We start from the raw sequence: 12,991 nt of genomic DNA, 5'->3' as shown, positions 1-12,991 counted from the left end.
ACCTTGAAAGATCATCCAGTCCAACCCCCCCACCAGAGCAATGTCTCCTATACCAGATCACACAGGTATGTGTCCAAATGGGTTCTGAACATATCCAGAGGGGGAGACTTCACAACACCCCTGGGCAGCCTGTTACAGTGTTCTGCAACCCTCACAGGGAAAATTCCTCCTCATGTTTACATGAAACTTCCTATGCCTCAGCTTCCACCCATTGCCCCTTATCCTGCCATCAGGCATCACCAAGAAGAGCCTGGCTCCATCCTACTGGCACTCAACCTTTACATATTTATAAACATTGATGAGGTCACCCCTCAGTCTCCTCCAAGCTAAAGAGTCCCAGCTCCCTCAGTCTCTCCTCCTAAGGGCAATGTTCCATTCCCTTAATTGTCTTAGTGGCCCTCTGCTGGACTTTCTCAAGCAGTTCTATGTCTCTCTTGAAGTGGGGGGATGAGAACTGGACACAGTACTCCAGATGTGGCCTCACCAGGACAGAGTATGAGGCAGAACCTCTCTCGACGTAGCAGCTACACCCCTTTTAATACACCCCAGAATGGCATTGGCCCTCCTGGCCACAAGAGCACATTGCTGGCTCATGGTCAACCTCCCATTAACTAGAGCCCCCAGATCCTTTTCCTTTTTGATGCTTTCCGACAGGTCAAATTCAATAACATATTGAATGTTACTTAATTATTTTGTTCTCTTTAGATATTAATTTCCCAGTGATTGAATACAATACAGAATGGCCAGGTTGACATTCAAGTACTCTATACAAGAGTGCTTATTGACAAAGGTGCTTTTCAGTACAGAATCAAAGTATCATTCAAGATGTTAAGTTGAATGAACTGACTAATCTGAGACTGAGATCAGTACTTTCCTGTAAAAGTGCTGCTGCTGTAAGAAGTACTCAGATACTATTGCGCGACTCTAAAAGGACATAAAACTGAGTGGTCCCAAGTCTGGAGAAATACATTTATTAAGGACAGAAAGAGCATAGATACTATCTACTCCTTTTGTAACACTGTAATAAGGAGACAACCACCAGAACTGAGCAAGGAGAACAAAAAATCTCATGTTTTTATAAAGCATGATTAAACACACTGGTGCTGATTGTAATAATTTAGCAAGAAACAGAAGTTCTTAGCTGGTAAGAACACCCATGATTCATGAAAATTATTAGAACTCCAGGGAGACAATTGGAAGCAGTGGGAGGATGATTCTGTTTATCTTCTGTGAAGCTGTTACATATTCCTCTGGAATAGGAAATCCTGGCCACTGACAGAGAAGACAGCAACTCTGATGCGGTCTGGACATTTGTTCTACTCTGCATATCACTGAGTGATAATTTGGGAGGTGACTATGGCTAGACTGCAACTTGACAGAAAGAATTTGCCAGAAAAAAGTTGTCTTTTGCCTGAATGTGACCTGGGTTCATTCCACATAACTTCGGCCACTGACCTTGGAAGATGTCAGAAATGTATGAAAAGCACAAGCAGGTGTGGTCAAGCTTTCACTCTGGTACTGGAGTGTTTACACTTCACGTTTTGATCTTTCTCATCAGGGTTAAAACTTCAGCCAAGTAACCCACTCACTATTTTCTAGATCCTTTCATTGCCATCAGTAAATCACTTCTATAGTGAAATAATTCCAAACCTGTGGTTGAGAAACCTCTTTATGTGGTTACACCAGATTTATGTAGAAAAAACATGACCATTACATGGGAAGATTTGGCCAAGTGGCAGGATCCAGAAGATGCTCTAGTTAAATTTCATTGCACTTTGTGCCCACATTGGCCATTGTCCCTTGCATAAGCCAAAGAAAGGATAACAATATGCTATTGAAAAAATGGCTTCACCGTTGTCTCCCTAAGGATGGGGACAGAAATGCTCAGCAGGAATAGAATTCTGTCCAATGTTTAATTCTATGAAATCATTTTCTCTATTTTCTTTCTTGTCAGTTCATCAGAACACTATATGTGCATGTTAACACGGGAGAACCTTAAAGTTCACAGAAGGAAGGCAGATCTGCCTTCCCTTCCCACAATGTTTAGTGTCAATTGTGTTACAGGAGACTACTGTCATTCTCTGATCGTTGATAGCTGTGGGGTAAACCTGATTGGTAGCTCTGGCTGATGCATGCTAGCTAGCTCATGATTTTGTCTGACCCAAACCTGAACCTGTATATGTATCTGTACATAGGTCATACTTCAACATTAGTAACTTCTTCAGTGGCCTGCAGTAGCAGTGGATCTGTAGGTTAATTATAAAAAGCTGGAAGATACTTTGTACTACTTTAATTCTATTAACCCACATTAGTATCTGGAGCACCTCAGTTTACTTCTCAGATATTGTCAGACAGATACTAGTAAAAATGAGAGCAGAAGTAGGGCAATTGTCTTTTAGTGATTTTTGGGCTGTCTTTCTGTTCTTGTTCTGCAGCAAGGAGAATAGATGTTCCAAGAGAGGTCCGTTCTAACCATTCACTACTGACTGTACACCTCTTAGATCTACTCTCTGTGCTTGCATCAGAAGAACATTGCCTTTCTGAAATCAGCAAAATTAAGTTGTACTAAAAAAACCCCATTGTTAATCAGTTGTCATGCATGTGACTAGGTATGGATGCATTTAAAGATCTCTGAATTGTATTTAGACAAAGCTAAGAGGAAAAAAGAAGACCTCTTGCAGAAACTGTGTTATGGAATAAACATAGCAGTCCTATAGTGTTGTGTTTTCCATGCTGAAAACTAATACAAAAATCAAACCACCAGCAGGAAAGAATTTAGATTGAGATATGCCATTTCTGTTTTCCTCTGACAGGTGAAATGAGATTCTGCCCAAGCAAGCTATAGGATATGTGCCCTTCTAGGACAACTTGAGGAGGCCTAATAGAATCCCATGTGTTACTCAGTCCAGCAGCTCTGGTTGCTTTTCAGGCTTTCAGGTAACTCCTCTCAGAGATTTCCAGAGGTGGAAACATTGCTGTATTAAGCTATAATAAATAAACAAATATCTCAGAGAAGCAATCTGGGTAGGCCAGAAATTAAAATTCATTTGAGCAACTAAAGACTACATCAACAGACAGAGTTTGAGATCTACTTAGAAAAACATCAGAAGCATTACAGACAAAGCCAGGCATCTGAGTAGAAAGAGTAAGATAAAATGAAGTGAGTGATATGAAAGCAAGCCAGCCTTCCCCAGAGCCTGCAAAGGGTTTGTTATAATAGTCACTGTGCATGGCTTCCTGTTTTGTTTTTTCTTCCCTTGGATTCAAGTAGTGTGTTCAATAAATTTTAGGCACAGAAAAAGCAGAAGAATTTTTTTGAGATGTCTGCCATCCAAATATCCTGATTGAAATAAATTTGCAGAATAAGTCAAAATCCTGTGGAAGTGGATAGGTCTTTCAGGTAATTTCAAAGGGGGTTTTGATCAAGTTCTCTTTACTCTTTGTGTTGATTTTATTTAGAGAGAGAAACCTGATGGATATAGTTCCATGTCAGAAACAATAGTAGAAATTTTAACTTCTGAATTGTGAACTCACAATCTAGTTTATTTCCTTTTATAGAGCAACCTTTGTCACTCATAAGTTGCAGGTTTATTTAGATTTTCCATTATCTTTAAGTAGACAAAATGTCAGGAAATCCTGCTTATCTAGTCCAAGTCACAGATTTGATCTATTTCAAAGCCTAATATTTCTTGAAAATGCTTTCCTAGAATCAGAGAGTTGTTTCAGTTGGAAAAGACTTCCAAAATCATTGTGTCCAACCATTGACCTCACACCACCACGAACATAAAATAATTTCCTGAAGGGCTATGTCAACACATTTTTTTAACACCTGCAAGAACTGTGACTCCACCACCTTCCTGGGCAAACTGTTCTAATGCCTGACCATTCTTACAGTAAAGAAGCTTTTCCTAATAACCAACCTAAACCTCCACTGGTACAATTTCAGGCTATTTTCTCTTGTTCTATCACCAGATATTAGGGAGAACAGACCTTGCTACAACCTTCTTTATTGTAGAGAGCAGTAAAATGTGCTCTCAGCCTCTTCTTTTCCAGACTAAACAATCCCAGTTTCCTCATAAGAATAATGTGAATCTCTTGATGCATGGTAAGGACCCAGAACCATGCTACTCTTTGCTGTGTTCTTGCTAACCGATGCAGCATATGCAAGTGAAGGAAAAAACATAGCCCTGCTTCTGAGATGACACACTGGAAATCTGGGGAGTGGCTGTTCAGATTCACAGATACAGTGCGTGACCAAATATATAAATGCTTAGGTGTGTGAATCCATTTCCTTCCCAGGTCCAGGTCTATTGTTAGAGGGGCATTTCCCTAAGTGATGTTTAGTCATTGTGGTTGAGCTATTAGTAAGTACCCTAATTATTCAGTCCTTCCTATGCTCCCTCAAAATAACTTTACTTCAGTTAGGCCAAACAGTATATTCTGTATTGATTATAAGTTTACTTCTTTTTTTTTAATGACTTGTGCACGGAAAAAATTTGACAGTTCTTGGTGATGAGATAGGAAAATTTCATTATATTGTAGGCATGGATCAGTCTCCTAGAATATTTTGGACCTGAATGGTCCTAAGTTTTCCTGGTAATAGTGCCCTGAGAATAAGAGTCAGTATTTTATGGTTAAAATAGCTCCCTTTTCACTTTATTTTCCTTTTATCTGACTTCTAATAAACTTCTTTTTAATATGTAGAAAGAAAATAACTGGATCTTCCACTTATACTTGATAACTTTTATGCATGGCTCCCTATCCCAGCTGTGTGTGCAAACAGGCAATGAGCTGGAAAAGTCTATAAGAGCTGCTAAATTCCCATGTGTATAATTCTGAGAGAGAATATGTAGGCCCAAAACTCGATCTATAACAAGGGGGAAGCCACACAACCAAGAGGTTTTGGAGTATCTGTGTAGATGTTCTAGGCAAATGCCTAGTTACTTTATTGGTTAGAAAAATGTTCCACCATCCTCTGCCCTGAAGCAGGGTTGAAATCCACCATTTGCTCTTCTGGCCTTCTATTGTAAAATAGAGCTGAAGCAGAGTATGGGGTTTTTCCTTTCTTCGTCTTTTGTATTTCCTTTCATGTGGAGAAATAAATCTGAAATGTATCTCATCTTCCACTTTGTAAGCACTTTGTAAGCAGTCAGTCAAATACACATAGAGATTCCCTGTCCTTAATGCTCTGAAATATGTCCATCCCTTACAGAAGAACTTACATTCTGCATTTTTTTATTTCTGCTTCTGATATTTTCTTATTTCTGCCTCTAACATTCTCTTATTTCTTGCAACAAGTCAATGCTGAAATCAGTCTTTTGTAAGAGAAATACCCTTTGGTAATAGCTGCAGGGAGTAGGATATGATTTTAAGTGTAGGTACCTAACAATATAACTCTGGTGCTAATGATGGGGTGTGCCTGTTTTCTACTGTCCTACCTACCTTAACCAGTTCAATTACGTGACCTGACCAGGGCACACCTCTTTGTAAATAATGCTGCTGCTCCTGTGTGGCATTATTTTTACATCATGCTTATGCTGAACTGTCCTGCTTGGAGGACTGACTAACCCAAAACCTACTGCATGTGTGTCTCAGGCCACATTGCTATGGGCTGTGACCCAACTGTTAGCTGAATGGGAGACCTGCATGAAAGAGGAAGTAGAAAAGATGAATCAAGAAGTGGTACTTTTTGTGCTGAATCAAAACTGGATTGATGCCCTGTATGCTTCAGCAAAATCTGAAGTGATGATCTAAATCCCTAATAATTTGTGATTGAAAAAGACAGTGCTTTTTTTCCCTTCACATATCATAAATACTACCCTAAATTAGTTTAGATATATTTTATATCTCACAGATGATTTTGGTAAAGTCCAAGCTTTCTTTTTTAATTAACAGAAGTCATGACTATAGCTGTGTGATATGACTTGCAGACATGCTCAATCAACAGCCCTCCCCCATTAAAGTTAAAAGCATCTCTTTTTTTTCTGAAAAGCATGCCCTTCTAGGCCTTTGCAGCTTTCTTTATAATTGTAGTAATTTTTATTTCACTACAAATCACTTTTTTACAGTTTGAGCTTGCAAATCATACCTATCAGGTATACTCCCCATTTTTCTAACTGCTAGGTGCACAAACAGTAAAATACAGTGACTTAAAGGCACGTGACATAAAGTTACATGGCAGAATCCTGCTAGTATTATCATTACTTCATAGACTTTGATGGACATGCTCTATGTTCTTGCCCAGATACAGCTTTGGGTGACTAAATTATTCTAGTCTGTCCTTTCTGTCTGTTCCGGAGGAAATTATAGTTGTATGTTGCACTGTATTGTGTACTGAGCTATAGCATTTTGTGACTTTATTGATAAGCAGTTTAAAAGTACTTTGAGAACCTCAACAGGAGGTCAACAGGACAACTATTAAAAGCAGAAAACATTAAAATAAACATTTATTCCAGTTACAGTCTATGACTCTGTTACCAGTAAAGGTGGGATCAAGCATTCGTTGCAGGTAACCACGAATTTAGATTTTTTATTCAGTTCAACAGTAACTGAAATAACCACACAAAATAAGTACTAAGGGTTTTGCAAAATACAATATTCTGCATTTTGAACTGCTGGTGTGAGAATTCCTAATTATAGACATATATATGAGAGGAGCAGAGGAGGTTCTGAGTTTCTGTAGTAGTCCTATATTAGCCATGTGCCAAGAGTGTTAGATGACAGCAAGCAGTTATGTCAATAGGTTTGAAAAGTGACATGATGTTTGTAGCTAGACCAAGCTGAGCATACAGAGAGCTGTATGTGTTTACATTGCCTCAAAAGGATAAGTATAAACCAGAGGCTTAACATTTTCATGCTAGCTGTAATGCCCCAAAAAATGGAGCTTGAGAGTTTTCATGATGCTGAGCTAAGTGCACATCTGCAGGATACAAGGGTGAAAGCTGGCAGAAAAAAGAGACAGCTTTAAGCAAAAAATAGGTGATCAGCCCCACAGGTCTTGCTGAGTCTGGTTCTGGAATATTTTACATGCCTCTGTCCATTTGACAGTCTTTGCTATAAATGGGTTTTGTGCCTTAGGGATGATGAAGGCAGAATAGATTTTAATCCCCCTGGAAAGTGGAGGCTATCAGAAGTTAATTATAATACTTAATTCTGAGGCAGTACGAATGGGACTCTATAACCTTAATGACCACAAGTGTTGAGTTCTTGTTCAATTTGTAACTCTGCGTTTATTTCTAAATCCCACAGGATTAATATGCCAGTTGATTAAGCATTATTGGAATATTTCTTCTTCCTCTGTACTTTGTCAGCAGTTAAACCTGAAGATGGAGAGGAGATTTTGACAAAAAAACAAAAAAAACCCCAAAAAAACAAACCAAACCCAGTAGCTTTTGATGCCCACATTTAGACAATTTATTAAGGTAAGACCAGGCTACCCACTCCTGCAGGAGCTCTTTTATGATTATGTGAGGGCAAACCTACCTCCTACTCTGTGTATTGTGTGATGCCCTTCTTGTGACCAAGGGCTGTTGATCCTGTGACATCCTGTTTCATTTTTCTCACAGCATATTGAGGAGAAAAACATTTCAGTGAGGCTGGTGGTGGGGAACAAGGTAGTCTGCAAAAAAAAATGGAGAAGGTACCTACACTTTAAATTTCTTTCAGTTTCTCTGTAATCATATTGGCTGTTTCACAACAATTATTGCTCAAGATATTAATACTACAGTGTCATCTTGTAATTAACCTGCTGTGCCTTTGGATCACAGCATTCACAAAGTGCTGACACATTTTGAACTGAAAGCTCAGCATCCTAGTCGGATTATGTTCTGCTACTTCATTGTATATTGTCTGTGAGCAGTTTGTATGCCTTGAGTATACCTTTCTAGTATTCTGTCCCACTCTAAAAATCAGTAGAGTACTGTGGTTTTAGTCAAACTAAATCCTAAGTAATGATTTACTTCCCATTCTCCTATCCAGTCCTTGTATGATAGTGCCTTGTCCAAACCACAGAAAGCATGAAATTCTCACATTAGCATACTGTGACCCTTATGAGGAGAAAGAGCTGTGAACTGTGGAGAAATTACTTCAGACTGCATCAGAACCAGGAAGGCAAGATCATGGGGACAAGCTGAAGCCAAGCAGAACTTTTTCCCATATCTGTCAGGGAGTTAAAGGAGTGAGTACATACTGTCACTTTTTTTGCTTAAGTCTCTGTTGGAATGAGAGAAAATTACAAATGGGGAGTCATGAGCTGCAGCCAGAAAGGCATGCAGAACTTGCTCTAGGCAAAAACACACATTGAGCATGAGAGCTCCTTTCAGAGCAAAGGACTTGATAGAAGCCTATCACCTTTACCACTACTGGTGGGGGTCTGTCATGTTGAGGCTGAAAAAGAGTGGTCAGAGATCCTATCACAGGAGAGCTATCAAGGAAGAAAACCAGGGACCTTCTGACTCAATAGTTTTAGACATACCTTCGTGTTTTATAACCCTCATAGCTTGTTTTCCATGAGTTTATCCAGCTGCTTTTTGAGACCATTTGTACTATTCATAATCAGAGTATCGTATGCCATAATTTAATTTCACATATAAATGCAGTGCCTGGTTTACCTCAAATCCATTGTTCCCAAGGATAGGAAATAATTAATAGCCATTCCACATTTAATTCTGCATACCAGTCGTGGTCTCCTCTGCCTATGTTGCCCATTCGTCATCACTGTCTTTTTTACAGGCTCAACATCCCAAATCTATTTATCCTGTCTTCATTTGAAAATAACTATAACTTTGAGCTTTTTTGCAGCCCTTCTCTGTATGCCCTCTGTTGCTGCAACATCTTCTCTTCTTACTACCTGGAGGTACCATGTGTTCATGCAGTATTAGTTGCTGGCTCCATAATTTCTTTTTGTGTATTGGACTTTTGGGCATGGAGAAGGGGTTATTCCAAATGTTGCTTTCATGCAGTGAGAAGCATTTGTTGATGTTTTTTGTTTGTTTGGGTTTTTTTTTTGGTTGGTTTGCTTTGTTTTTTCTGTTGTTGTACCTCACTCCTACATGTTCATCTCAGCCTTGACAGATCTTAGAGATGATAAGGTATTTTCCAATGTTTACCTACACAAGGGTTGAAGAGACTGCAAATAGGTGCGTGGGATACATAGCTGACTAGTAAGCAAGCAAATTAGAGTCCTTACTACATTTGTGCAGCCTGCTGACTTGGGGAAAGGGAAGGAGTCAATTCAGAATATCCAAAAAAAGCAGACAACTAACTGCATGCAGGTTATTCTTTCTTGGTGTGTTTTTAATTTGAGGATGTGCACAAAAGTAGAAGATGCTCCTGTTCAAACATAATGGTAAATTAGGTGGATATGTCCTGCTGCTATTTTCAAAGCAATGAGGAGATCTGCTTGTAACCAAAACTGACAGAGCTATAGTTGTATTATCAGTCTTTGCATTATTCATGGACAAGTCTTATCTGCGCTGACTATATTTCCATCAAAGTTATCAAAGTTGTTGCAGACCGTACTAATTTTCCCAGAGTTTCAATTATTTTGCCTTACTCTTTCCTGCTGTAGTAAACGAGAAGAGAGATCCTTTCCCATAGTGTGGCACAAGTTTACTCTCTGTACCTTGTCCTCAGAAAAGCATTTCTACTCTTTGTGCCTGACAGTGAGTAGACAGCCCTGCATGCACACCTTGTCTCAAAAGGGAATGAAGTTCAGAAGGCTCAACTTCTAACCAGAAGAGTCCCACAGATATGGGGCTGCCTACCAGAATCTGAGACATTTCTGCTCATGAGAATGACCAGGAACAAGTGATGGTCATTGCTAAGGGACAGGCCAGTGGATAGGTGACACACTTGTGAAGGAACATATTTCTGTTGTTGAAGATTAACCTGTTCTCCACCTGCAAACACACTCTGAAAGCAACATCACAAGCAGGAGCTGAGACAGTGGATAATTCATATGGAAGTGCAATTGTTTGTAGGCACAAGACACCTTCATTCATTCAAAAAAAAAAATCATGTAACATGCAGCCAACCTTGAAAGAAAATTCAGATACAAGTTCTGTCTCTTTTGCCTTGGGCTATATTACTTTAGGTGGAGAAGAGAAGAGCAGCTGGGAAAACAGAAAAATCGCTGAGTACTGAATGTAGACACTTCACTCATTCCTCTGGACCTGGGCAATGCTTTCTTCCTCAGATCCATGTCCTGTTGGTATCTCAGTATCTTGCTATGGGGACAGGGAACTCAGAGGCAGAAGAGATCAGGTGCATTGTACAGAGAGAGTGAGGCACTGGTAGTTCAGTGCCGTTTTCATTTTTCTAATACAAATTACTTCCCTCTGCTCAGTATTCTCCAAGAATGGTTGTTAACATTGCAATGGTCAAGGGCATTTCATAGTCATAACTATTCTCATGGTCTGAATGTTTTCAAGGTAATGACATGGAAACAGGATAATCTATTTAAAAAATGCTGTTACAGGTGTTTGTTCTCTAATTTACAACAAAAGCATCTCCTTTGGTTTGATTGGCAGTGAATCTACTGCTTACAATAGTTAGATAAAGCTGCCGAGGAAGATGTGTGTGCCTAGGCCTGTGCACAGCAGTGCAGGGGTTACAGTGTTCCCTTAGCCCAGATCATAGAACAGCTGAGCATCTGAAATGCTGAAGTCCACACCTGCAATCTGGCTGAGGGCCAGCTGAATCCAGTGCACCAGACTCACCTTCTTGTTGGACCTTTGGCACTAAAGTTTATGCAGTCACTTGTGCATTGAGCTACACCCAACTTTGTACATCCCACCCAAGGCTTACAGGGATCTGCATGCTTATTAGCCTGGTACCTGTTCCTAGAGCATGGCTAACAAGCTGACAAGCCTAGGTAGCTCAGGAGTTGGCAGCTGCGGGAAGGAGGACAGTGTGCAGTTCTCACATGGCACACTCTCGTTAGTGCATTCAGAGGCAGGTACTGGAGAACCGGACCAAGTGGCCTCCAGTTGCTCCTGCGAGCCCTAACCCCATTTTCCCCTGCCCAGGAGGTGGCCCATTGACATAGGTACCCGTTCGGGTGTTTTCTCAAAGCCTGTGTCTGTGTCCTTCATGCCTAACATCCAGTGTTCCTGGCAGCAGAGGGCATGTCACCCGTCACTGACACCTCAGCGTCCCAAGGGCAAGTTTCTCGTGGAGCAGCGTCCCGCAGAAGCTGAGCCCAGGGTCACCCCGCGAGAGGAAGTCGGGCGCTTCCGCGGCACTAGAGCCAGCGTGAGGCCGCAAGTTCCGCGGGAAGCTGAGCCGCACCGCCCGACCCCGCTCCCCAGCCCGCCCCCCGCGGGCAGCCCGGCCCCTGCGGCCGCCCGCGGCCATGTGCGCGGGGGTGGAGCTGCGCTACCGGCCGGAGGAAGCCGCAGAGAGCGGCGGCCCGCGGGGATGCTGCGCTTCAGCTCAGGGCTCACGGTCACCGCCACCACTCCCCGGAGGTCGGCCGGCGACAGCGGCCGCGCCCGGCGGAAGGTGCGCGGGGCAGCGCGGGGGGGTCGGCGGGGGGTCCCAGAGGCGGTGTCGTAGAGCGAAGCGGAGTTTGAGACCAAATAATTACCCCCCCTCACACTTTACCTGCGGAATACTTGCCTGTCCTTCCTTCCTTTCTTTCTTTCTTTCTTTCTTTCTTTCTTTCTTTCTTTCTTTCTTTCTTTCTTTCTTTCTTTCTTTCTTTCTTTCTTTCTTTCTTTCTTTCTTTCTTTCTTTCTTTCTTTCTTTCTTTCTTTCTTTCTTTCTTTCTTTCTTTCTGTCTGTCTGTCTGTCTGTCTGTCTGTCTGTCTGTCTTTCCTTCTTATTCTCGGTGTTTCCAGGTGAGACTTGCGGTCTGAGAACAGCTTGTGCGTTCGTAGTAGGTGCTGAGAAATGAGCTTTTGGGTTGTTCTGCATGACTTTTGTTAGTACTAGTCCCTGGCTGTTCTGGAAAAGGTGTGCTTGTGTTGGAGACTTTCTTCCTGCTCCCCCACCCCTGAAAACGTCTTGACGAATACAACCAAGAACTTGCTTCTATCTATCATGAGGAGTGCTCATCATAATGATTTACATGGCAATAGTAATTTATTTTTATGATCAGATTGTCAAATAGAGAAATATGATTTCATGGTTTATTTTGTGTGCTTTTTTCTAAACAAGATGAGTAATCATGATGCATTTATTTGTTGCAATTTGTTTCTAAAAAGTTGTTAGAACTCTGGCAGATACAAGAAGAACGTCTCTACAGCTGCCCTCGTTTAAATACCCTTTTTTTCCTTGATGGCCGTAACCACACTGCTGTTGTTGTGAGTGCACATTCCATACGTGAAGAAACAAGACAAGTGACAAGACTGTCCTTATGAGAAAACAATCATGCGATCATGACACTTCTTGAATTACTTACATGATTGTTTTGACGCTCTGAAAATATGAGTTCATGATTGAAACAATGAAGAATGTCATCTTGCAATGTTTTACATGATAAAGTGAGTGTCAGGCTCTTCCATAGGAAGATTTCCTAATCTTCATACAAATTAAATTGCTGATGTCTGTGTAAAAATTAAGGTGACATAGAAGTCATAGTTATGTTCTCTAACATGTCTTCTGCGTTACCACTGAGTTTTCCTTTTTTGATATTTCTGGAAAGAAGATAAAGCTAACATAAATTGTTTAAGTGATTATTTTTGGTTTTTTTCACACCCGTGGTGTATTTCGTGGGGCCAATGTAAAATAAACTGTATCTTATGCATTCTTGTAAGGAAACTGGTAAAAGTAAATTTGCAGATTCCTTTGGGAATTTGCTGGTTCTTTTTTTAAGTGAAATGTGACTCCCCCTTCCCATGAGTTGTTAAAAGAGAGAAGGAAGACAGAATAACTACTGAATAAATGAAAGATGTATGTTAGATTCCTGTGGTCACAGGAAAAGTGCCTGTTAATTGAATAGAGAATCTCATAGCGATTTTGTCCATGGAGCAGGTTAATCAACAGATAA

At 40.8% G+C, this 12,991-nt stretch overlaps 1 protein-coding gene across 2 annotated transcripts in view; it reads left to right on the top strand.

Moving 5' to 3' along the window:
• Positions 1-11,156: 11,156 nt before the first annotated feature.
• Positions 11,157-12,991, top strand: part of MYZAP (myocardial zonula adherens protein) — a 60,627-nt gene continuing 58,792 nt past the window's right edge. The window contains exon 1 of one of the 2 annotated variants that reach the window (XM_064157527.1): positions 11,157-11,502. In XM_064157527.1, coding sequence (XP_064013597.1) covers positions 11,419-11,502 — 84 coding nt within the window. In that variant the 5' untranslated portion in view covers positions 11,157-11,418. The remainder of the gene's footprint in view (positions 11,503-12,991) is intronic. The other variant, XM_064157528.1, reaches the window with a different exon arrangement.

This window comes from Pogoniulus pusillus, chromosome 17 (genome assembly GCF_015220805.1).
Source record: "Pogoniulus pusillus isolate bPogPus1 chromosome 17, bPogPus1.pri, whole genome shotgun sequence".
NCBI lineage: Eukaryota > Metazoa > Chordata > Aves > Piciformes > Lybiidae > Pogoniulus > Pogoniulus pusillus.
The sequence above is the reverse complement of the archived record's forward strand: the minus strand, read 5'-3'. Positions and strand labels throughout refer to the sequence as shown.